General features: G+C 36.8%; 1 protein-coding gene and 2 pseudogenes across 7 annotated transcripts in view; 2 read left to right on the top strand and 1 right to left on the bottom strand.

The window, feature by feature from the left end:
* Positions 1-27,182, top strand: part of RAB27A (RAB27A, member RAS oncogene family) — a 101,414-nt gene that overhangs the window by 43,481 nt on the left and 30,751 nt on the right. For all 7 annotated transcript variants that reach the window (XM_077127963.1, XM_077127959.1, XM_077127961.1 and 4 more), the window contains one exon: positions 15,374-15,548. In XM_077127963.1, coding sequence (XP_076984078.1) covers positions 15,396-15,548 — 153 coding nt within the window. In that variant the 5' untranslated portion in view covers positions 15,374-15,395. The remainder of the gene's footprint in view (positions 1-15,373; positions 15,549-27,182) is intronic.
* Positions 8,764-9,195, bottom strand: LOC143655465 (NADH dehydrogenase [ubiquinone] iron-sulfur protein 4, mitochondrial pseudogene; annotated as a pseudogene).
* On the top strand, positions 12,100-15,367 carry LOC143656142 (proline-rich nuclear receptor coactivator 2-like; annotated as a pseudogene).

The raw sequence follows: 27,182 nt of genomic DNA, 5'->3' as shown, positions 1-27,182 counted from the left end.
AAAAGCAAACTCCAGAGTAGCCTCTTGACTATTTGAACTCTCTCAGCCTCTGATACCTTATTGGAACAAGCGGTCTTAACAGATCCTTATTTTTATTTTATTTTTTGTTTTAGAGGCCAAGATATTGTTCCTCACAGTTCTAGGAAGGAAAGGAGTATTACATATATATGTATACTGTATATGTATATGTAATATATATATTGTATTTTGGAAGCTAGATTGCTAGATGATGTGCCAGGTGCTATTCTAAACTTTATATGTATACCAAACATACAGACACACACACACAAACACACACAATAGCTTAGTGTTCATTATAGCCCTCTGAGGTAGCTGTGATATTATGCTTCATCAAATCTAAAAGGCATTGATGGTCTATAGGCAAAATGGCCAAGTAGGGAGGTGTGGAATTTAGTTAGTCCTCAACAGCAGCTAGTAAATAGCCAGGAACTGTTTGGAACAACTATTTGGGGGATATCCATGGCTGAACACATATCATACACCAGTCTGAAATGAGTGGAAGGGCTGAGATTACGTCATGGAACTGTAAGTAAAACCCCCAACCATGGAGGCTGGCACCCCTACCCCACTGACATGGCAGGCTGTTGGAGACACTTCCTGGTGGGAATAAGAAGCAGACTGTATTAGTAGTAAGGGAAGGTAGCTCAACCAAGCTCCAATTGTGGCTTTAATTTAAAAATTTGGACTGCTGAATACAAGCTCTGAGATTGTTTATCTGGGTTTACAGATAAACCCAGAGAAAGTGGGAAGATCTCTCTGCCTGATGTCTCTCCTGGCAGAGAGGAAATGGGGTTGACAAAGAAAAAAAATCCCACAAAAAATGGAGGGTTTTGCAGTTGGCTGACTCAGAGTACTTGAAAAGACCTGTGTGCCTTTATGGAACTGGGTACGAACTCTGACTCTTGACTGGTGAACCTTGGGGGCTGGGGATTGGCTCTGAAAAGGGATTTTGTTTTATTTTTCCTTTCTTTCTTTCTTTTTAAAGTAAGTTTAAAATTTAAAAATATCCTAAGTGACTTATTAGTGAAAGCCTCATGGTTTTTAATTGTCATCACTGACCCAGGAGTTTGTCTGAGAGACAAAGTAACAAGTCAGGTGAAGGAGATAATTCCTTAAAGCATCTGTCTTCCACAAGAAAAAGGGGACAGGGCTCAGCTCAAGTGGCATCCCTCCTTCAGAAACAGCTTGAACTTGCCTTCCGCTTCAGCCCGTCTCAACCATGCGCATGGCAGGCTGAGAATTAAAGGCAATGCACCACTTTATGCCATTGAAGAAACGGTAGAAGAATGTAGTACCTTTACAGTAATAACATTAAGTGTTAATGGATTAAACTCCCCAGTCTAAAGACATAGACTGGCAGAATGGATTAAAAAACAGATATATGCTATCTATAAGAGACTCACTTTAGACCCAAGGACAAAACAGATTGAAAGTGAAAGGTTCAGAAAAGATATTTCATGCAAGTAACAACTAGAAGAGAGTGGGGGTAGCTATAGTAATATCTGACAAGTTATATTTCAGATGTAAAACAATTAAATGAGACAAAGAAGGACACTATGTATTAACAAAAGGAACAATTCATTGAGAAGACATAACAATCATAAATATTTGTGCACCAAGCCAGAGTGCCCCAAAATACATAAGGCACACACTGACAACACTAAAGGGAGAAGTAGACAAATGTGCAATAATAGTTGTAGATTTCAATACACTGCTTTCATCAATAGATAGAAGATCTAGACAGAGGATCAGTGTGCTGGTTTGAAAGGAAGTATGCCCCCTAGAAAAGCCATATTTTAATCAAAATCCCATTTCATAACGGTAGAATAATCTCTATTCAATACTGTATGTTTGAAACTGTAATTGGATCGTCTCCCTGGATGATGTGATTTAGTCAAGAGTGGTTGTTAAACTGGATTAGGTGACAACATATCTCCACCCATTTGGTTGAATCTTGATTGTTTTACTGGAGTCCTATTAAAGAGGAAACATTCTGGAGAATAAGAGATTCAGAGAGAGCAGAGAATGCTGCAGCACCACGAAGCAGAGTGTTCACCAGCCAGTGAGTGACCTTTGGAGATGAAGAAGGAAAACACCTCCCGGGGAGCTTCATGAAACCGGAAGCCAGGAGAGAAAGCTAGCAGATGACGCCGTGTTCACCATGTGCCCTTCGAATTGAGAGAGAAGCTCTGACTGTGTCTCATTTGAGAGAGAAACCCTAAACTTCATCGGCCTTCTTGAACCAAGGTATCTTTCCCTGGATGGATACCTTTGATTGGACATTTCTATTGACTTGTTCTAATTGGGGCATTTTCTCGGCTTTAGAACTGTAAACTAGCAACTTATTAAATTCCCTTTTTTAAAAACCATTCCATTTCTGGTATATTGCATTCCAGCAGCTAGCAAACTAGAACAATCAGTAAGGAAACAAAGACTTTGAATGATACAATGAATGAACTAGACTTAACAGACATGAGGTATAAAACATTACATCTCAGAACAGCAGGATACACATATATCTCAAGTGCTTATGGCTCATTCTCTAGGATAGACGACATGTTGGGTCACAAAGCAAGTTTCAATAAATGTAAAAAGACTGAAATTATGCAAAACATTTTCTTGGATCATAATGGAATGAAGTTGGAAATCAATAACAGGCACAAGACCAGAATATACACATTTACGAAGGTCAAACAACACATTCTTAACAAGTGTTTCAAGGAAGAAATTACAGGAGAAATCAGGAAATATTTTGAGGCAAATGAAAATGAAAACAGAACATATCAAAATTTATGGAATGGAAGGGGTGAAAGTCTCCCTGGCACCGTGGGTTCAACAATGCCATCCTGATCAAAAGTGGGAAAAGTAGTGCAACAAATAAGGTATCAGTGGCTGAGAGAGTTCAAATAGAGTTGAGAGGCAATTCTGGAGATGTAAGTTCCAATTAGACATCACTACCTAGCATAACTTGCTAACCCCCAAACAAAACCATTCCATCCAATCCTAAAGAACACCTAGGATGTTATATAAGTTTCTACAAAGGTTCCATGCACCAGGTTAACTTTTCAGAAGCTTACAACCTCCAGATGGGTCCCTGGACCAGATAAATCCTGAAATGCAGAGGGGCCAGCCTTTCCAGAACATCAACTATTATATTGATATTTCTTTTAGTCTCTAATACCTTAGAGCAGATAGGAGTAAAAACTAAAATTGTGGAATTGTAAACATACCAAACTCTGAAATCTTTTCTACAACTAATTGTTGTGATGTGCTTTGTCATTTATTGCTTTTTTGTGTACATGTTATTTTTCATAAAAAGAAAAAAAGTTGATTGGGATAATAAACAAACAAACAAAACTTACGGGATGCAGCAAAGGCAGTTCTGAGAAGGACATTTATTACCCTGAATGCCTATATTAAATAATAAGAAACAGCAAAAATCATGGAATTAACTGTACACCTGGAGGAACAAAAGAAAGAACAACATAATAACCCCAAACCAAACAGAAGGAAAGAAATAACAAAGTTAGAGCAGAAATAAATGAAATTGAGAAAATGAAAACTGCAACAGAGTCAACTAAACCAGAAATTATTTTGTTGAGAAACATGGATGGACTCTTAGCTAGGTTGATTAAAAAAAAAAGAGAGAGGATGCAAATAAATAAAATCAGAAATGGGAGAGGGGATATAACAACTCAGGATACAGAAACAAAGGAGATAATGAGAGGATACTATGAGCAACTATATGCTAATAATCTAGACAATGTGGATGAAATGGTCAACTTTAAAAGCATAAACAACCAACATTGACTCAAGAAGAAACAGAAAACCTCAACAAATCAATCACAAGTAAAGAGATTGAATCAGTCATCAAAAAGCTTCCAAAAAAAGAAAAGGCTAGTACCAGATAGTTTCACTTGTGAATTCTACCAAGCATTCAAGAAAGAATTAGTATCAATCCTGCTCAAACTCTTCAAAAAAATTGCAGAGGAGGAAAAGCTACCTAACTCATTCAATGAAACGAACATCACCCTCATATCAAAGCCAGACAAAGATACTACAAGAAAAAAAATTATAGACCAATCTCTTTAATGAATATAGATGCTAAAATTCTCAACAAAATATGCACAAATAAAATCCAGCAGCACATTAAGAGAATTTTACACTATGACCAGGTGGGATTTATTCCAGGGATGCAAGGTTGGCTCAACACAAGAAAATCAATTAATGTAATACACAACATTGATAAAGTAGAAAAATTACATGATCATGTTGATTGGCATTTGACAAAAATTCAACATTCTGTTTTTATGAAAACCCATCAAAGATCAGGAATAGAAGGGAACTTTCTCAACATGATAAAAGGAGTATATGAAAAAGCCACAGCTTTTTCAAACAGCCAGTTTGTGGCATGATACTATATGTCAAAAATACCCAAAAATCTACCTCAAAGCTACTAGAATTAATAAATGAGTACAGCAAAGTGATGGAGTACATGATCAACATGCAAAAATCAGTAGTCCTTATCAATAGTAATGAGAAATCTGAGGAGAAAACTCAAGAAAAATTTCCATTTACAGTAGCAACCAAAAGAATCAACTATTTAGGAACAAATTTAACCAAGGCCACAAAAGACACTTTGGTTTAGTTTGCTAAAGTTGCTGGAATGCAATACACTAGAAATAGACTGGCTTTTATAAAGGGGATTTATTTAATTAAAATTTACAGTCTTTGGAGGAAAGGCAGCTGGCTTTCCTCTGGCTTCTGGGTTCAAACGGCTTTTCCCAGGGCAATTCTTTTCTGCATCTCCAAACTTCTGGGTCTGAGCTGCTGATCTCTCTTCTGGCTTCTCTTAACCCTCCAGCTAATTAAATTAAACATCACTTATTGCATAAGGCACTCCCCTTAGCTGACTGCAGTTATAATTAGCCAAAGATGAATCTCACATGCTAATGATTTAAGTCCTGATTTAACAACACGGCACCATCACCTGGCCAAGTTGATACCTGACCCTAACTACTACACCTATACAGAGAAAACAAAAGAAATTGCTAAGAGGAAACAAAGACCTAAATATATGGAAGAACATATTGTGTTCATAAGTTGGAAGACTAAATATTGTTAAGATGTTGATTCTATACAAATTAATTTATAGATTCAATGCAATACTAATTAAAATCCCAACTGCTTACTTTGCAGAAATAGAAAAACCAATAACCAAATTTATTTGGAAGGGCAGAGTGCCTTGAATAGCTAAAAATATCTTGAGAAAGAGGAACGAGGTGGGAGGTCACACACTACTTGACTTTAAAGCATATTACAAAGCTGCAGTAGTCAAATAGTATGGTACTGGTTTAAAGGTAGATATACTGACCAATGCAATTGAATTGAGTGTTCAGAAAAAGACCCTCTCATATACAGATAATTGATCTTTGATAAGGTGGCCAAGCCATGTCAACTGGGATGAGCTGCTCTTCAATGAATGGCATTTGGAGAACTGGATATTCATATCCGAATAATGAAAGAGAACTCCTATCTCATATCTTATACAAAAATTCATTCAACCTGGAAAAAAACCCCTAAATGTTAGAGCTAAGACCATCAAAATTGTAAAAGAAAATGTAGGGAAGTATCTTACAGATCTTATGATAGGAGGTGATTTCCTATTCCTTACAGTTAAGGTATAGCAATGATAAAAGAAATAGATAAATGGGATCTCCTCAAAATGAAATACTTTCGTGCATCAGAGGACTTTGTTAGGAAAGTTAAAAGGCAGCCTAAACACTAGGAGACAATATTTGGAAGTCACATCAGATTAGGTTTTAATATCCAGTCTATGTGAAGAGATTCTACAACACAAAAACAAAAAGACAAACAACTTAATTTTAAAAAGAGCAAAAGACATGGACTTTACAGAAGAGAAAATGCAAATGGCTCAAAAACATATGAAAAAATGATCAATCATCCTGGTTATTAAGGAAATGCAATCAAAGACACAAGATGTCATCTCACACCTACTAGAATGGCCATCATAAAAGAAAAAATCCAAAAAAACTACAGGTGCTAGAGAAGGTTTAGAGCAAGAGGCACACTTCTTCACTGTTGGTGGGAATGTAGGAATGGTGCAACTTTTCTGGAAGTTGGTGGTTCCTCAGGGAGCGAAGTATAGAACTGCCACATGATCCAGCAATCCCATTACTAAGGATAGATTTGGAGGAACTGAAGGCAAGGACACAAACGTTGTACACCGATGTTTATAGCATCATTATTCACAATTACCAAGAAATGGAAACAGTCCAAATATCCATCAATGGATGAGTGACTAAATGAACTGTGGTATATGCATACAATGGAATATTATGCAGCTGTAAGACAGAAGTAAAGTCATGAAGCATGTAACAACGTGGATGAACCTTGAATGAAATTAGTTAGAAACATGAGGACAAATACCATGTGGTCTTACTAATATAAACTAACATTAATGAGTGATTTTGAGAGTTAAAGTTGAGAAGACAGGTTATTAGGAGATAGAAGGAGGGTAGAGATCAGGGTGTTGATGCTGAAGGATTACAGAATGTTCAATAGGACTGATTGTAAAGATTCAGAAAGGGATGGCGCAGAACAGTTGATGGTAGCACAATATTGTAAATACACTGAATAAAGCTGAGTGTGAGTATGGTTGAGGGAAAAGGGCTGGGGGCATGTTTAACATCAGAAGAAAAGATAGAAGATAAAGACTAGGATGGTATAACTGAGCAATGCCTAGAGTGAACAATGACTATGATTAAATGTACCAATATAAGAATGTTTTTGCATGAGGGAGAGCAGATGAATGTAAGCATTGAAAGTTGTTGATAATGGGATGGTATACAGGGGGAAATACAGTACTGCAAACTAGGATCTATAGTTAACAGTAATGTTAGTAATATGCTTCCACTGAATGTAACAAAGACAATGCAGTAAAGCTAAATGTCAATAAGCAGGTGATATAGGAGAGGGGTATGGGATTCTTTGTGGTAAAAGGCATTGATGGCATATTCTTGATCTTGCTAGAAGATGCTAACAAAGGTTTCCATGCAACATTATTTTCAGTGCCACCTGATCTATAATAATTGCAAGATACCATAGGTTGTAAGATATTGAGTTGTCAGATGCACCCCAATTTTAAAGAAGTTAAAACAAGAAAAACTTAAGCATGTTAAAATTAATAAAATAGGGTAGTAGTCCCATTTTAAGGATTAGGAACCTGAGGCATAAGAGGTTTGATACATTTTCCAACATTACATGACTGGATTCAAACCCAGGTGGTTGGGTTCCTGAATCCATGCCCTTGACCTCTGCTTTCTTTTCTCTCAACAATATGTTGGAATTGAATCCATGCTAGCATGTAGGTAAGCTGAACAAGACCCAATTAGTCATCCCCACTTTGTGGCATCTATGATAGGGTAGCACTGAGATCCTTTTGAGGGTGGAAGTCTATGTGTTATGTACGACCTGCCTCCAGGGCTGAGCTGAGGATTGTTTCACTACTGCAACTAAAATGCTTAACATGTGGGCCATCTGATCCAGGCTTCTGACCTATTTTTAGAAAGATCAGTGCAATGGGAAAGCACTGATGTACTGATTTCCCAACCAGAAATAGACTTGGAGTACTTGTAGGAAATGGTGTGCACAGAATGTTATTAGGGTGCCCCAGATGTCAAATTCTGGTGCTGTGTGTTCTTACTATTTTCCTTCATGCTCTAAAATGCCAACATAAAAACAATTTATATTATTAGATTTCTGTACTTGGGGAGTGGAATATCTTCCTTTTGGAGAACAGACCCCAGAAATGCTACTCAGGACTTGAGTAACAATTAAGAAAATCAAAATAATTTTTTTGAGGATGATTTTACTGCCTTCATCAGTTGTTGAGACTTAACATTAAGTCGTTTCTCACCTGGCCTTGGTAAGTTTTGGTGAGACACTCATATATGGGAATGCTGGATGGGCTTGGGCTGTACTCTGCTATGGACTAGAATAATTTTCTGCTGAAAGATAGACTGATTTTATTAACTCCACACCTTGATTTATTGGGCTGCAAACTCAGATAAGGAGTCTGTCACATCATGATTCTGTCTAAACCTTTATCTCTGTGTTATCATTCTGAAGACCTGCATGCTCCCTGAATCCTTTTATTTCCTTGCAATCTCCTTACTCTTTAGAATGCTATCTCTGTTAACCCAGGCCAACCTGGTCATTGTGACCAATTTAAGACAAATTCTATACAACATCCAAATTTGCTAAACATTTTCCCCAACTGAGATCTCTACTTTGTTGGATCATGGATGAATATTTTGGTGCCATTTGCCTGAGGTAAAATGAGAGGTGGTCTCAACCAAGGATGCCTATGGTCACTCATCCTACCTTTCCCTGTTATTTTTTAAATCATACTCTCCTTTGCTAGTATTCCTTTTTCTTGACTCATTTACTGTATTCCAACATATACAAGGTTTTCGAGTGTGGGAAGAAACTATGCTGTAGTCAAGATAAAGTTGAAGGGCACAGACTTCTACAATTGAGGTAATTTATAAAGTAAAATTTTAAGTTTGTTGGTTCTGTACAATTTTAAAGCACCAAGTAATGCTTTTGGTGGTATTTTATGTTTCTACTCTTGAACTGCTTTGAATATCTGACATCAGTTTGAGACAGTTCAGACTGTTTTGAATCAGTTTATACCAATTCAAGCCAGTAAAATCCATTTTATGTATAACTCGAACTAGTTAGAAGCAGTTTGATAAAATTAGTACTAAAGGTCAGCACCATGTTGGACAAAGGATCAGCTGATGATGTCCAACCCATCAAGGAATTTTCCCACCACTCCCTGGTGTCAGACTCCATCTTCCATTTCTTTGTGTTGTTTACTCCAAACTGCATGTTATTAAGAGCAGGAACAAAGATTCTAACTCTTCTAGTTTTGATATGCTCTTCTGGAACACCTGCTAAAGTTGTAATATCCAATTATTCATTAACTGTGATGAGTTGCGTGTCTTGAATTTGATCCTGTGCTAACCTCCATGAGGAAATGCTCAGCAATCTGGCTGAAACCCTGGAAATGGAAATGGCAGCTAGAGTTGCTGCCCTTCTCCCCTACATCGCTTACTTCAGTGCCACTGATGTTGAAACTACTGCCATCTTGCTGCAGGAATTTGATAAAATTAGAGCAAGTATAATGCAATCAGAAGTGGGTTGAATTGGTTAGCACCAGCTCAATTCAGCAAATATACTATGAACCAATTAAAATTTGCCTTACACTTGTCCAGGTCAGAACTTGTTTCAGCTAGTTAAAACCAGTATAAAGCATTAAAAACGTACCCAAATCATTTTGGTCAGATATAACTGGTTTTAGCCAAAACCAGTTTTAGATTAGTCAGAATTTGTTTTATAGGTAGATCCCATTCCAACTGGTTAGATCCACTCTGAGCTAGAATGATCCAGGAGGAGTCTTTTGAACAAGTATGAATTTGTTAAAATAGATTAAAGTGTTTTGCACAGATGTGAACTGTATTTGAACCTTTCAGAGCTCTTTTAGATCAGTCTTGTGTCTTTTGAAAGGATTGACAGTTGTTTTAACCTGCCAAAAAATGCCAGACTTAGTTTGAAAGTGATCTTTGTTGACTCAGCAAACTACTCTGAGCCAGTTAGAAATCTTTTATGCTAGAAAAATTTATCTTGAGTTGCCTAGTGTTGTTCAAGATCTTCAAAACCAGTCTGATCTGCCCAGAACAGGGAGAAGGAAGGGAGCTAACAATTACCAAGTGTCAAGCATTCTACAAACAGTATCTCATTCAACCCTCAGAATAATAGTGTGAAGTAATGTGCATTATCCTCTTTTAATAGAAGGAAGACCTGGAAATCTGAGGCTCAGAGATTCCGGGTAGTTAGTATGTAGGAAACTTGAGATTCAAAGCTACCTCTATCTTGACTTTAGGGGACCTATATTTCCTTTTATCATTTCATTCCACTGGTTACTTTAAGCCCAGCATGTATTTGTAAAACATTGAGTTATGGACTTAAGCACAGGGTAGAATAAAGGACATTGGACTTGTAGTTAGAGGACCTAGATTCTAGACTGGGCAAGTCAGTAAAACTCTCTGAGTTCTGTTTCTTCTTTCAGAAAACAGTCCAGACAGCAAATGATCCCAGCATTTATTTTCAGATCTAGAAAGCAGATAATTCTCTTAAAGGTACAGACTGAAAAGGGCAAACTATGATTAATATTGATGGTGATATCTACACACTTCAGTCTGCTTTTGGTATATGGTTTGTTAATATTCCCTTTATAATGACTTGGTTTGGGAACAAATTGTTATGAATTACTACTAAAGTGAATAAAATGCATAACTCATGGAGATCTTTTGTGCATTAAATTGTAGATTTACCATTCTAATCCAATTTCATGGATTCCTCATCCATGAAAACTAAACACATTAAAGTGTTCATACAACATTGTTTTACTAAATCTTTGAATTCTACTCAAGTGAGTTTATTGCACAGAATATCGATGCCACAGCTAACATCATTTTCTCCTGTACCTTAAATAATAGAAAAACATAGTTACAGAAATGACCTATTTTTTCAAATAGAATATAAAGAGAAAATGAAGGTAGCCACTGTCTTCTTGCATCATTCTCATTGCAGAATTAGAGTTGCTTTTTTGAGTCCTTATTCAATCTGAGGGAACCTTCTCTCCAAATGATTAAGCATTGTCTGGACATGCTTTTCAATTCTCAGCTCTTATTTCTGAGTAACTAGGAGTCCAGTTAATGCTGTGATATGGTATACTAGAGTATCATATCCATAGATGACCATACCCAAGTGGTTATCATTTGGAGACGAAGTTTATTATATGCCATTAATACCATCCACCTAAACCTGTGAATGCTGAAACTATAACAAAGGAAAGCCATCACCTGTGTCACTCTTTACAGTGTGCAAATAGAATTATGAATGTTTGTAGAGGCTCTGCCCTTATAAACTAACCAGCCCTATCTGAGATGTGAGGTCACAGACCTTTACTAAGGCACTCAGAGGATCTTTTGGCAAATAGGATCTTTTTGTTGAAATAGCTCTTGAGGCTCAGCATTCAGAATTTTTGAGAATAAAGTGAGTCATCAAGTTGAGGAGGGGTTGGGAAGGCAACCTTGAAAACCAATAAATGCCCCAGCCTCAGCCTTTTTTGATTTTTATGGAGCCACAGAAATAATCCTATAGGAAGCGTTAAGCATTAGAGCAAAATTTCTGGACATAGTGCTGAATGAAAATGGGCTAGTGGGAAGAAAATCAGCATCTAATATAGAGCCTCTGACATGTGTGCATGAATAGCTTTGCATATTTGTAGGGGTAGATTGAGTGAGTGGTAATGGGATAGCTGGTTATTTTTAGGAGGGTTTATTGGTATTAGAAATGAGATGACACAAACTACATTTCCAGTTGGGCTGGTATTTTGAGTTTGAATCTGTTGAGAGTATAAAAACAAATCACGAGAAGTGATTTGTTTTCTTAACAAATCATGAAAAGTGCTACTACAAAGGATCAAAAAGAAATTGGGCTCTTGTCTTAGTTCATAATTAGGAGCTAAATTATCAGCATTTCTGGTTAGAATACCAAGGCAAGTGCAGGTGAATGAGCTCTCAGTCCCATGATCTCTGAGCGCTGAGTGGTCAGATATGGAAAGCAGTGATATTTGAGGAAAGTCTGATTTCCCATATAAAAATATTAATTTATTAGTAATATATGTAAGGGAAATGCAAGTCAAATTTTATCTGTGAATTTAATATTGTCTATGAAGGAACTCTTTAATAATATGTGAACATGAGTCGGATTAATGGAATTGCCGAGATCTCTAAGTAAGAAAGAAACAAGAGAGTCAAGAATCCAGCAGTAGGAGACTTTGGAGAAGGAATAGAAATTGAAACCTGACTGGCCGTAGAGGCAAAAAGGGGTGGTCAGATTGGTGGATGCTGGGGTATTCAGCAAGTAGTTGGTTGGTACTGTCAGGCTTTGCTTGTTCCTTGCCTTTCTCTCTCTGGAAGGGGAGTGAGGCTTCATCATCGAATAGGATCCGCTGCTGTCACAGTTAAAGCTTGAAGTTGGTAAGGCTTCTCTCAAACTTGTGTGCTGAGGAAACTCGGAGGTTGGCCTCAGTTCCTAGGCCGAACTCAGCAGATCAACCCATGAAAACTTCTGTATTCAGCCAAAGGAAGGATCTGTCAGAAAGCAACACCTATTATCCTGGGCTTGGCAGCAAGGAAGAGGACTGGTAGTAGAAATCCTACAATCTGAAAAGCAGACTGCAAGATGACAAATAACCTGAAGATGGGTGGTGGAGAGAGGTATAATATTCCAGTTCCCCAATCTAGAAATGTTAGTAGATAGGACACCAAGGACCAGAATTCCCAGATGAAGATTGTTCATCAGAAAAAAGAAAGAGAACGTAGTTATAACTCATCAGCAACTGCGTGGCAGGCCATGCAAAATGGGCATTTTCCGAATAATCAAAATTGGAATTCCAGCTTACTTTTTAAATCTCAAACTAGCCAGAACAATGCTGGAGCCGAATTTAGTGAGCCACTATCACCAAGTGTTCTTCCTAAACCACCAAGCTACTGGGTTCCTGTTTCCTTGAATCCTTCTGATAAGGAAACTATGACATTTCAACATAAAACCTTACTTAAAATGCAGGTATAAAATAAGAAAGTACTAATGCTTAAATTAGGCATCACATTTGAGACTAGTTGTTAATTGGTCTGAAACATTCATGTATTTTATCTTTATTTGTATAAAACTGCTAATGTAGAAAATATGATTAGACTTCATCTCACTTGTTTTGTGTGTTGTGGGCACTATGAGGTAATGGTACTATCAGTGCAACTTAAAATAACTCTATTGTAGAATTCTCACCTGCCATTCCAGAGACCTGGGTTCGATTTCCTGTGCCTGCCCATGTAAAAAGAAAAAACAAACTATATTATTGATTGCATTTGGTGGTGTTCTTCATTGAATAACAAGTGAAACCATTCATGTTTAGATTTGGAGAATGACAAAGGAATCTTTTTCTGCTGCTTGATGGGGGAATTATCATTCATGGGTCAGTAGATTTACTTGTTGAAAGCTAGTGAATCAGATTTCAGACATCTAGCTAAGACACACAAGGATTGAGAATTAGTAAAATATTTGAAAGCTTAATGTCCTACAAACACCTGAGCAAGTAATATGCCAATGGCTTGATGCACTGCCAAGAGAAATGATGAATTTTCCTTAATGAGTAGTTACGTACATTGTAATAAGTTCTACAGTGGTTCACGTGGAAAGGGCACTTAGGAGCTTACTAGATTGGGGTGCACGACACCTGGAAGGCCCTGTTCTCACATGCAGTGAGTAGGTGTCTGCCAATAAATGCTCCCAAAGCAATTTTCATAGAAATAGTATTTGATGGTACTGAGTAGCTTTCAAAATGCATTTTCTGTATTCTAGCACTGTACAAACTATTGACAGTGGTCTGGCCTCAAATCATCCTTGTGGAGGGTGACATTAAGTAGGAAATTGTATAATGTGAGTTTTATGTACCTAGGGAAGAAAGAGCCCTATAAATACATGTAATAAACTTGTAGCATATGTAAAATTTTGTTGGTGTTTATGCAACAGAAATAGAGTATTTTAGTATGAATTTGCTGAATGTAAGACCATGGACTTTTTAATACTATAGCCTAATTTTATTTATTATTTTTATTATTTTATTATTTATTTTTTGCATGGGCAGGCACCAGGGATCAAACCCGGGTCTCCAGCACAGCAGGTGAGAACTCTACCTGCTGAGCCACTGTGGCCCGCCTTATATCCTAATTTTAAAGGTTCAGATTAATTTGCTTTTAAAGTTTGCCCTTGTGCTAAAGTGCCAGTATAACTGGCTTGGTTTTAAACTATTTTTCAAGGTAAACCCTAGTGTAAGAAGTTTTATATTGTAATTGAAAAGATTTAAGCTGCCAAAACACTTGTTTTTTAGAGATGTGAAATGCAGTACAGGACTGTTTTTTTTTCCTCACCCTTAAAATGTCCCTCCAACTTTTTTTTTTTTGGTTTTTTTTTTTCTGCATGGGCAGGCACCGAGAAGTGAACTTGGGTTTCTGGCATGGCAGGCTAGAACTCTGTCTGCCAAGCCACCGTAGCCCTCCCTCCAACTTTTTAAGATCCATTTGACTTTGACCAATTGTTCTAGTTTGCTAGCTACCGGAATGCAACACACCAGAGACGGATTGGCTTTTAATAAAAGGGGATTTATTTTGTTGGTTCTTCAGAGGAAAGGCAGCTAACTTTCCACTGAGGTTCTTTCTTACGTGGAAGGCACAGGATGGTCTCTGCTGGTCTTCTCTCCAGGCCCCTGGGTTCCAACAACTTTCCCCAGGGTGACTTCTTTCTGCATCTCCAAAGGCCTGGGCTGAGCTGCGAGTGCTGTAATGAGGAATGCCGAGCTGCTTAGGCTGTGCTACATTGTGTTCTCTCATTTAAGCACCAGCCAGTTAAGTCAAAACGTCACTCATTGCAGCAGACACGCCTCCTAGTTGACTGCAGATGTAATTAGCAACAGATGAGGTTCACGTACCATTGACTTATGTCCGCAGCAATAAGACTAGGTATGCTCACCTGGCCAAGATGACAACTGAATCTAACTAACACACCAATTTTTGTAACCTATGATACTGCTATAGTTTATTGTATAATGCCAGTGTATTTTCTTTTCTGTCATAAATGTAACCCAGGGGACCACTTACACAAAACAGTAACGTGTTTAACTATTCTTAAGTATAAATGTTAACAACTGTTAACCCAATAGTGAGGAAAAAAAACAAATGCATGGGTTAGATTGAAAATGCTTGTAAATGCCCTATTTTCTAATTTTGCAACTTTCTGAAAGCAGAATGGCTAAGCTGTATTTCTCCAAATTCAGATGAAATAGTTTACTTCACGTCTAACACTGATCTCCTAAAGACAAGTTTATGTAGTACTTAATTACTTAATATATCTATATGAATTTGGAGCATGCAATTACAAATACCACCCCCCCCAAAAAGTAATTATTTACTTTTTATTTGTTAATTATTTACTATTTAGTACCATCTCATCTAGAAGATTATTAGGTCCTTGGCAGTGTGAATGATATCTAACCTCTGCTCTTCACAAATTTCCTAGGTTTATAGGTGTTTCATAGAAGTACTCGGTTGAACTAGATATGAAGGTAAGTCACTTTATTCATGGGAAGCGCTAATATTTTCTAATGGATTCTAACAACTGTACATTTGTTTATATTTTGCAGCTGAATCGCTGAACTCTTCATCATGTCTAATGGAGACTATGATTACCTCATCAAGTTTTTGGCTTTGGGAGACTCTGGAGTGGGGAAGACCAGTGTCCTTTACCAGTATACGGATGGTAAATTTAACTCCAAATTTATCACCACAGTAGGCATTGATTTCAGGGAAAAGAGAGTGGTAAGTACTATATCCTTCTACATAAACACATACGTTTGGGTAAACATTATTTTGTAGGAATTAGGAAGACAGGTTGGAATCTAAAATTAAAGGGTACGTGTGAAAGTATATCATATTTATTCTGGGCAATGTGATTTAAAAAGCTGTGCTGAGGCCCGCTCCCGGCAGCCGTACCGCAGACGAGCCCGCGCCCGCGCCGCGCCGCGCCGCTCAGATTATTTCAGTGGAGATGTGACTTACCCCATACAAGATGGGCCTTAATCCTTTTATTGGAGTCTTTACAAGAGGATAAAACACATGCAGAAGCAGAGAGATGAATCCCAGAGAGCCCAGAGAAACCCCAGAGAAGTTGGGAGACAAGGACACAGCCAAAGAAACTGAGAGGAATCCACTGAAGCCAAGAAGCTGAAAGCACTGAAAGGTTAATTGTGAAGAAGACTTATTGTGAAGGTTAATGATAAAAAATTCACACTTCCGGAGAAGATGGCGGCTTAGTAAGACGCGCGGGTCTTAGTTCCTCCTCCAGAAAAGCAACTAAAGAAACAGAAACAATACGAAACAGCTCCCGGAGTCACGACAGAGACCAAAAAGACAGCGTACCCCATTCTGGAACAGCTGAACGGGCAGGGAGAATCTGCTGCGGTGAGCTACCCGAGGGGCGGCGTTTTCCCGGCTGGGGCGGCTGGCGACTGGGGTCCCCTCCACGCACGTGGCTCCCCGGTCTGACTGGGAACGTTGGATAGCGGGGCCCTCCCGTCACGCTTGGCGTTTCGGGCCAGCTGGGCAATTAGGACCGGCACTCTCCCAAGCCGCAGCGGCCAGCGACCCCCACCTCCACGCGCGGTTTCCCGGGCCAACTCCCGTGCAGACAGACGAGCGCCACGAGCGCCACCTACTGGGCAGGAAAAGAAAAACAGAGCCCAGAGATTTCACAGAAAAAGCTTTCAACCAGCTGGGTCCCACACCCAGGGAAATCTGATCAAATGCCCAGACACCAGCAGAAAATAATGGATGACGCTCGGAAAATTGAAGATATGGCCCAGTCAAAGGAACAAACCAATAGTTCAAATGAGATACAGGAGCTGAGACAACTAATGCTGAATATACGAACAGAAATGGAAAACTTCTTCAAAAACCAAATCAATAAATTGAGGGAGGACATGAAGAAGACATGGGCTGAACAAAAAGAAGAAATAGAAAATCTGAAAAAACAAATCACAGAACTTATGGGAGTGAAGGACAAAGAAGAAAAAATGGAAAAAACAATGGATACCTACAATGGTAGATCTAAAGAGACAGAAGCTACAATTAGTGAACTGGAGGATGGAACATCTGAATTCCAAAAAGAAACAGAAACTATAGGGAAAAGAATGGGAAAACTTGAGCAGGGGATCAGGGAACTGAATGACAATATGAAGCGCACAAATATACGTGTTGTGGGTGTCCCAGAAGGAGAAGAGAAGGGAAAAGGAGGAGAAAAACTAATGGAAGAAATTATCACTGAAAATTTCCCAACTCTTATGAAAGACCTAAATTTACAGATCCAAGAAGTGCAGCGCACCCCAAAGAGAATAGACCCAAATAGGCGTTCTCCAAGACACTTACTAGTTAGAATGTCAGAGGTCAAAGAGAAAGAGAGGATCTTGAAAGCAGCAAGAGAAAAACAATCTGTCACATACAAGGGAAACCCAATAAGACTATGTGTAGATTTCTCAGCAGAAACCATGGAAGCTAGAAGACAGTGGGATGATATATTTAAATTACTAAAAGAGAAAAACTGCCAACCAAGACTCCTATATCCAGCAAAATTGTCCTTCAAAAATGAAGGAGAAATTAAAACATTTATAGACAAAAAGTCACTGAGAGAATTTGTGACCAAGAGACCAGCTCTGCAAGAAATACTAAAGGGAGCACTAGAGTCAGATACGAAAAGACAGAAGAGAGAGGTATGGAGTAAAGTGTAGAAAGAAGGAAAATCAGATATGATATATATAATACAAAAGCCAAAATGGTAGAGGAAAATATTATCCTAACAGTAATAACACTAAAAGTTAATGGACTGAATTTCCCAATCAAAAGACATAGAATGGCAGAATGGATTACGACCCAGCAATACCACTGCTGGGTATCTACTCAAAGGACTTAAGGGCAAAGACACAGACGGACATTTGCACACCAGTGTTTATAGCAGCATTATCTACAATTGCAAAGAGATGGAAACAGCCAAAATGTTCATCAACAGACGAGTGGCTAAACAAACTGTGGCGTATACCTACGATGGAATATTATGCAGCTTTAAGACAGACTAAACTTATGAAGCATGTAATAACATGGATGGACCTAGAGAACATTATGCTGAGTGAGTCTAGCCCAAAACTAAAGGACAAATACTGTAAGGTCCCACTGATGTGAACCGACATTCGAGAATCAGCTTGGAATATATCATTGGTAACAGAGACCAGCAGGAGTTAGAAACAGGGTAAGATAATGGGTAATTGGAGCTGAAGGGATACAGACTGTGCAACAGGACTAGATACAAAAACTCAAAAATGGACAGCACAATAATACCTAAGTGTAATGTAACTATGTTGGAACACTGAATGAAGCTGCACCTGAAATATGGTTTTTTTTTTGTTTGTGTGTTTGTATCTTTTGTTTTTGTTTTTTTCTTTTTCCTTTATATATATATATATATTATTAGTATTATTATTTTAATTCTCTTCTCTATATTAACATTCTATATTTTTTTCTGCTGTTTTGCTAGTTCTTTTCCTAAATCGATGCAAATGTACTAAGAAATGATGATCATACATCTATGTGATGATACTAAGAATTACTGAGTGCATTTGTAGAATGGAATGATTTCTAAATGTTGTGTTAATTTCTTTTCTTTTTTTTGATTAATAAAAAAATTAAAAAAAAAAAAAACTGTGCTGAAAGGACACAACATGGAATTAAGCAAAGCACAAGTGAAGAGCGCTATTAAATTTTTCATTTGGTACTTTAATGGTTTGAAATTGTATGTACCCCACAAAAGTATGTTCTTAATCTATTCCCCTGGGTGTGTACCCATAATAAGTAGGATCTTTTGGTAAATAGGATTTTTCGTTGTTGTTGTTCTTTATCAATGTGACATAAAAGTTTGAAAGTAAATGGAGGAGTTAACATGATTTTTAAAAGACAATTTGCTTTAAAGTGAGTAGGCATTGTCTAAAACAGTAAGGAAGGAGAAGGTCAACATACATATCAATAAGTATATTGTTCTGATAAGACATAGAATCTTTATCATCTGGGCAGATTACCCAGATGGTTAGAAACCTTTTATACCTTCTCACTAAGAGCAAACAAATAATCCAAGAAAACATTGTCATTTTAATAGACTGAAAACTAAATTGTTCTTTTGCATGAAGATACCTCTGATAAAAAGACTATTAAAAATCTTATAAAACTATAAAATCTTATCCAACCTTAACCACAATCAATAAAATTCACTTACAACAAGACTTCTTCTACAACTATCTATATCCATCCAATTTGTCCTACACATTCCTGTTTCTCATTCTGCAACAATCTGTTATTTTACTTTAGGTGTAAAAGTACGCTCTTTTTCCTTAACAAAACACTTCCTACATACTTTACATATTTAAATTACCAAAGAAGATCTTGAAATCAATCTTCAAACCAACATCCTACAGAATGCAATTCTTCTTTTTTTTCTTTTCTGTGAAAAAAAAACATATACAAAAAACAATTAACTTCAAAGCACATCACACCAATTAGTTATAGAACAGATTTCAGAGTTTAGTATGGGTTACCAATTAGTTATAGAACAGATTTCAGAGTTTAGTATGGGTTACAATTCCACAATTTTAGGTTTTTACTTCTAGTTGCTTTAAGATATTGGGGACTAAAAGACGTATCAGTGTAATGATTCAGCAATCGTACTTGTTTGTGAAACCCAACCTTCTCCGTATAACTCCCTGGCAATGTGGGACATAACTCATGGGATGAGCCAGGACCTGGCATCATGGGATTGAGAAAGCCTTCTTGATCAAAAGGCGGAAGAGAGAAATGAGACAAAATAAAGTTTCAGGGACTGAAAGATTTCAAACAGAGCTGAGAGGTTATCCTGGAGGTTATTCTTACACATTATGTAGATGATCCTTTTTAGTTTAGAACATATTGGAGTGGCTGTTCAGAAGTACCTGAAACTGTTGAGCTGTGTTCCAGTAGCCTTGATTCTTGAAGACGATTGTATAAAGACATAACTTTTACAACATGATTGTGAAAATCTTGTTTCTGATGCTCCTTTTATCCATGGTATAAACAGATGAGTAAAAGAAAAGAAAGAATAAAAAATAGATAAATCATCAGGGGAAATAAAGGGTAAAAGTTGGGTAGAATGAAATAGTGTGGATCAATGAGAGGGAGGGGTATGGGGTATGGGATGTATGAGTCTATTTTTTTACTTTTTATGGAGTGATGCAAATGTTCTAAAAAATGATCATGGTGAAAGAATACACAACTATGTGATGATCACATAATATGGCTGAACAGTACATGCGTGGATATTTCTCAATGAAAGTATAAAAAATAAACCTAAAAAAAAAAGCCCAACTTATTTATATTTGTAGTGTTGGACACATGGGTCTATATAACCCCTCTCAATCATGTTCACCTTCAGTATGGTAATATTACTTATAGGCTCACTAGCAAACCATCTTCACTTCTATCTTTTTCTTACATAAGAGTTCAACCTCATTAGCTAACCATTCACCCATCTCAGCTTCCATGTAAACTCTAGGTCCCCTAATTCTGTATTATAAGCCTCTGATTTTATCCCTACTATGATCATAAAAGTGGAATCATACAGTGTCTATCCTTTTATGTCTGGCTTATTTCACACAGCATTGTGCTCAAGGCTGATCCATCTACTCATGTGCTTCAGGATGTCATTTCATCTTACACTGCATAATATTCCATTGTATGTATGTAACACATTTTGTTAATCACCTCATCTATTGATGGGTACTTGGGTTGTTTCCATCTTTTGGCAATTGTGAATATGCAGCTATGAGTATAGATATGCAAATATCTGTTGTGTCACTGCAGTCAGCTTTTCTGGGTGTGTACCAAGTAGTGGTATTGCTGGGTCATAGGACAATTCAGTGTTTAGTTTCCTAAGGAAACTGTCTTTTACAGCGACTGTATCCTTATACATTTCCATCAGCAGTGCATAAGTGTCCCAATTTGTCCATATCCTCTCCAACATTTGCAGTTTCCTGTGTGTTTGATAGCAGCCATTATAGGTGTGAGGTGGTATCTCATTGTAGTCCTGATCTGCATTTCATTATAGCTAATGAAAATGAGCATCTCTTCATATGTTTTTTAACCACCTGTATTTGCTCTTCAGAAAAATGCCTATCCATATCTTTAGCCCATTTTATAATTGGGTTGTTTGTTCTTTTGTTGTTGAATTGTATGATTTCTTTATGTATATAGGATATCAAATTTTATCTGATGTGTGATTTCCAAACATTTTCTTCCATTAAGTTGGCAGCTTTTCTTCACCTTTTTGACAAAGTCTTTTGAGATACAGAAGCATTTGATTTTGGAGTTCCCATTTGTCTATTTTTTTCTTTTGTTGCTTGTGCTTTGATTATAAAGTTTAGGAAGCTACCTCCTATTACCAGGTCTTGAAGATGTTTCCCTACATTTTCTTCTAGAAGCTTTATGGTACTAGTTCTTATATTTAGGTGTTTGATCCACTTAGAGTTAATTTTTGTATGGGGTGTAAGGTAGGGGTCCTCTTTCTGTTTGATAAACAGTTCTCTCATGCCCATTTATTGAAAAGAATATTTTGTCCCAGTTCAGTGGATTTGGGGGTCCTGTTGAAGATCAGTTGACCAGAGATTTGGTGGTCTATTTATGTCCTCTGAATTCACTTCCATTGGTCTTTGTGCTAGTACCATGCTGTTTTGTCCACTGTGGCTTTATGATAAATTTTAAAATCAAGAAATGTTTATCTTCTCACTTCATTCTATTTTTTTAGGATGCTTTTAGCTATTCAGGGTTTCTTTCCCTTCCAGATGAATTTGATAACTAGGTTTTCCAAGTCTTCAAAGGAGGTTGTTGGAATTTTGGTTCATACTGTGTTGAATCTGTAGATCAACTTGGGTAGAATTAACATCTTAACTATGTTTAATCTTCCTATCCATAAGCAGGGAATGTCTTTCCACATATTTATATCTTCCTTGATTTCTTTTATCAATGTTATGTAGTTTTCTGTGGACAAGTCCTTTACGTACCTAGTTAAATTCATTCCTAGATACTTGATTCTTTTAGTTGCTATTTTGAATGGATTTTTTCCCTTAATTGACTCCTCAGTTGGTCACTGCTTATGTATAGAATATTACTGATTTTTGCACATTAATGTTATATCCCACCACCTTTCTGAATTTATTAGCTTAAGTAACTTTGTTGTAGATTTCTCAGGATTTTCCAAGTATAGTATCATGCCATCTGCAAATAATAAAAGTTTTACTTCTTCCTTTTCAATTTGGATGCCTTTTCCTTCTTTTCCTGCCTAATTGCTGTAGCTAAAACTTCTAGTACAATGTTGAATAATAGCGGTGACAATAGGCCTCCTTGTCTCATTCCCGATCTTAGGGGGAAAGCTTTCAGTTTCTCTCCTTTGACTGTGATGCTGGCTGTGGGTCTGTCATATATGCTGTTTATCATATTGAGGAAGTTACCTTTGATTCCTACCTTTTGAAGTGTTTTTATTAGAAAAGGACATTGAATTTTTTCAAATACTTTTTCAGCATCAATCAAGATGATCATGTGATTTTTTTCCCCTTTTCATTTGTTAATGAGCAATATTACATTAATTGATTTTCTTATGTTGAGATATCCTTGCATTCCTGGTATAAGCCCCACTTGGTTGTGGTGTATAATTACTATACACCACATATATATACACCACAAATATAATCTGCTGTTGAATTTGATTTGTTAGTGTTTTGTTGAAAATGTTTGCATCCATGTTCATTAGGGAGATTGGCCTGTAGTTTTCATTTTTTGTAGCATCTTTACCTGGTTTTAGTATTAAAGTGATGTTGACGTCATAAAATGAGTTAGGTAGTATTCCTTTTTCCTCGATTTTTTGGGAAAAGATTGAGCAGAATTTGTGTTAGTTCTTTTTGGAACGTTTGATAAAATTCTCCTGTGAAGCCATCTGGCCCTGGGCTTTTCTTTGTAGGAACATTTTCTTTTGTATTTATTAATTTTTTAATTAAAAAAATAAAACAACAAACACAAACATTCTTAACATATAACCATTTAGTTCTACATATATAATCAGTAATTCACAATATTATCACTTAGTTGCATATTCATCATCATGACCATTTCTTAGAACATTTGTATCAATTCGGAAAAAGAAATAAAAATAAAACAGAAAAAATTCATACATACCATACCCCTTACCCCTCCTTTTCATTGATCACTAGCATTTCAATTGTAGGAATATTTTTCATGACTGATTGAATCTCTTTACTTGTGATAGGTTTGTAGATCTTCTAGTTCTGCTTCAGTCAGTGTAGCTTGTTCATGTGTTTCTAGGAATTTGTCCATTTCATCTAAGTTGTCTAGTTTGTTGGCATATAGTTGTTCATAGTATCCTCTTCTGATTTTTTTTTTTAATTTCTTCAGGGTCTATGGTAATGATCCCCCTTTCATTTCTGGTTTTGTTTGCATCCTCTCTCTTTTTTTTCTTTGTCAACCTTGCTAGTGTCTATCGATTTTATTGATTTTTCTCAAAGAACCAACTTTTGGTTTAATTGATTTATTTCTGTTGTTCTTTTGTTCTCCCATTCTCCTAACTCTGCTTCAATCTTTGTTATTTCACTTCTGTTTGCTTTGGGGTTACTTTGCTGTTCTTTTTCAAGTTCCTTCAGGTGAGCAATTAAGTCCTAAATTTTTGCTCTTTCTTCTTTTTTTAATATAGGCATTTAGGGCAATAAATTTCCCTCTCAGCACAGCCTTTGCTGCATCCCATAAGTTCTGATATGTTGTATTCTCATTTTCTTTCATCTCTAGATAACTACTTATTTCTCTAGCAATTTCTGCTTTGACCCACTGGTGGTTTAAGAGTGTTATTTAATCTCCATATATTTGTTTAAGTTCTCATCCTTTGATGGTTATTGATTTTGAACTTTGTTCCATTGTGATCAGAGAATAATTTCAATGTTCTTAAATTTATGAAGACCTGTTTAGTGTCCCAGGATATGATCTATCCTGGAGAGTGTTCCATGAGCACTGGAGGAAAATGTATATCCTGGTATTTTGGAATGTAATGACTTATATATGTTTGTTAGGCCTAATTCATTTATCAAATTGTTTAAGTTCCCTATTTCCTTGCTGATCCTTTGTATAGTTGTTCTGGACAGTGATGTATTGAAGTCTCCTACTATTATAGCTGAAATGTCTATTGCTCCCTTCAGTTTTGCTGATGTTTGTCTCATGTACTTTGGGGTTCCTTTATTGGGAGCTTAAACATTTATGATTGTTATTTCTTCCTGGTGAATTGTCCCTTTTATTAATATACAGTGTCCTTCTTTGTCTCTTTTGATGTCATTACATTTAAAATCTACTTTGTCTGAAATTAGTATAGCTACTCCTGCTTTCTTTTGGTTATAGCTTGCATGCAGCATCTTTTTCCATCTTTTACTTTCAATCAATTTGTATCCTTGTGTCTAAGATGAGTCTTTTGTAAGCACATATAGCTGGATTATGTTTCTTAACCCCATTCCTCCAGTCTGTATCTTTTTTTAAATTACTTAATTTTTTATTCAATATACAAACACATTCTCACCATATGATCATTTCATTCTTGTTACATAATCAATAACTCACAATATCATCACATAGTTGTATATTTATCATCATGATCATTTCTTAGAACATTTACATCAATTCAGAAGAAGAAATAAAAAGAAAACAGAAAAAAATTCATACATACCATACCTGTTACCCCTCTCTTTCATTGATCGCTAGCATTTCAATCTGCTAAATTTATTTTAACATTTGTTACCCCTGTTATTTATTTGTTTTTAATCTATATGTTTACTTGTCTGTTGATAAGGTAGATAAAAGGAGCATCAAACACAAGGTTTTCACAATCACACAGTCACATTGTGAAATCTATATCACTATACAATCATCTTCAAGAAACATGGCTACTGGAACACAGCTCTACATTTTCAGGCAGTTCCCTCCACCCTCTCCATTATGCTTTAACCAAAAAGGTGATAGCTACATATAGCTACATATATGTGTAAGAATAACCTCCAGGATAACCTCTCGACTCTGTTTGGTATCTCTCAGCCATTGATACTTTATTTTGTCTCATTTTGCTCTTTCCCCTTTTGGTCGAGAAGGTTTTCTCAATCCCTGGATGCTGAGTCCAGCTTGATCTAGATTTCTGTCCCACCTTGCCAGGAAGGTCCACACCCCTGGGAGTCATGTCCCATGTAGAGAGGGGGAGGGCAGTGAGTTTGCTTGTCGTATTGGCTGAGTGGAGAGGCCACATCTGAGCAACAAAAGAGGTTCTCTGGGTGTATTCTTAGGCCTAATTTTAAGTAAGCTTAGCCTGTCCTTTGCGGGGTTAAGTTTCATATGAACAAACCCTCAGATTGAGGGCTCAGCCTACTTCTTTGGTTGTCCCCACTGCTTGTGAGAGTCTCAAGAATTCTCCACTTGGGAAAGTTGAGTTTTCCCTCTTTCTCACCATTTCCCCAAGGGGGATTTGCAAATACCTTTTTATTCCCTGTTCAGATTACTCTGGGATTTATCAGGGCATCACTCTGGACAAATCTACAAAATCTCATGCCCAGTCTGTATCTTTTAATTGGTAAGTTTAGTCCGTTAACGTTCAAAGTTATTACTCTAAAGGTGTTTCTTGACTCCACCATCTTAACCTTTGGACTTTATTTATCAGATCTGTATATCCTTTTCCCCCTTTATCTTTCTATCCTTTAAGTTACCCTTTCTGGTACTCTTCAATTTGTGCCCTCCTCCAAACCTCCCTCTCCTGTTTTTTTTTTTTCAGCTGGCAGAACTTCTTTTAGTATTTCTTGTAGGGCTGGTCTCTTGTTGACAAATTCTTTTAGCATTTATTTGTCTGTGAAAATTTTAATCTATCTCAGTTTTTAAAAAAAATTTATTTATTAATTAAAAAAATAAAGAAACAAAATAAAACAACATACATAATCAGCAATTCACAATATCATCACTTAATTGCATATTCATCATTTCTTAGAACATTTGCATTATTCAGAAAAAGAAATAAAAAGACAATAGAAAAAGAAATAAAATGAACACAGGAAAGAAAAAAAAAAGATTATACCTATCATACCCCTTACCCCTTGCTTTCATTGATCACTAGCATTTCAAACTAAATTTATTTTAGCATTTGTTCCCCCTATTATTTATTTTTATTCCATATGTTCTACTCCTTTGTTTGACAAGGTAGATATCTCAGTTTTGAAGGAAAATTTGGCTGGATACAGAATTCTTGGCTGAAAGTCTTCCTCTTTCAGGATCTTAATACCACTGCCTTCTTGCCTCCATAGTGCCAGTTGAGTAGTCTGAACTCAATCTTATGCAATTTCTCCAGTATGTAGTAGGTTATTTTTCTCTTACTGCTTTCAGGATTTTCTTCTTCACTTTGACATTTGACAGGCTGATTAATAGTGTCTTGGGTTGGCCTATTTGGATTTATTCTACTTGGAGTTCATTGGACTTCTTTAATTTGCATATATCTGCCCTTTTTAAGGGTTAGGAACTTTTTCCCTATTATATCCTCAACTAATCTTCCTAGCCCTTTACTCTTCTCTTCTCCTTCTGGGACACCAATGATTCTTATATTTGACTATTTTGTTTTGTCCATAATTTTCCTGAGATCAAATACAAATTTTTCCATCTTTTTTGCCACTTGCTGTTTTAAGTGTTTGAAATCAGTGGTTCTGTCCTCTAATTTACTTATTCTTTTTTTGCCTCTTCAAATCTGCTATTCTGTGCCTCAAGTATGTTTTTTATTTTGTCTACAGCATCTTTAATCTCTGTGATATCTGCTATTTTTCTTTTTATTCTTTCAAATTCCTCTTTATGCCCTTCTAATGTCTTCTTGATCTCCTTTATGTCATTAGCTATCCCATTTATTTTGTTTAGTAGATTTATATGAACATTGTTGTTTAGTTGTTCCAATGTCTGGTCTTCTCTGGTGTTTTAATTTAGTTGTTAGGCTAGGCTATATCTGTCTGCATCATGATATGCTTAATGATCTTCTGCTGTCTTCATGGCATGTAAATATTTTGACTGGTTTACTCTGGAAGTTGATTTCCTTCAGTCATCTAAAGCTTTGTATTTGTGGGTTGGATGTGGAGAAGTATGCAGGGTGCTCAGTGGGGCACAACAGTGTGGTGATATGTTGCAGCACAGGTATGGGTGCAGGTTGGGGATGTTACACTGTTGCCTTTGAACATGGGTGCCCAGCAGTGGGGAGGATGTGGTTGTGCGGGTGCATGGGTCTGGGGTGTGGGGCCCTGGTGTGCACTGGTCTAGGGTGCAGGG

This window comes from Tamandua tetradactyla, chromosome 14 (genome assembly GCF_023851605.1).
Source record: "Tamandua tetradactyla isolate mTamTet1 chromosome 14, mTamTet1.pri, whole genome shotgun sequence".
Lineage (NCBI taxonomy): Eukaryota > Metazoa > Chordata > Mammalia > Pilosa > Myrmecophagidae > Tamandua > Tamandua tetradactyla.
Note: the sequence above shows the minus strand (reverse complement) of the source record. Positions and strands in the feature narration are given on the sequence as shown.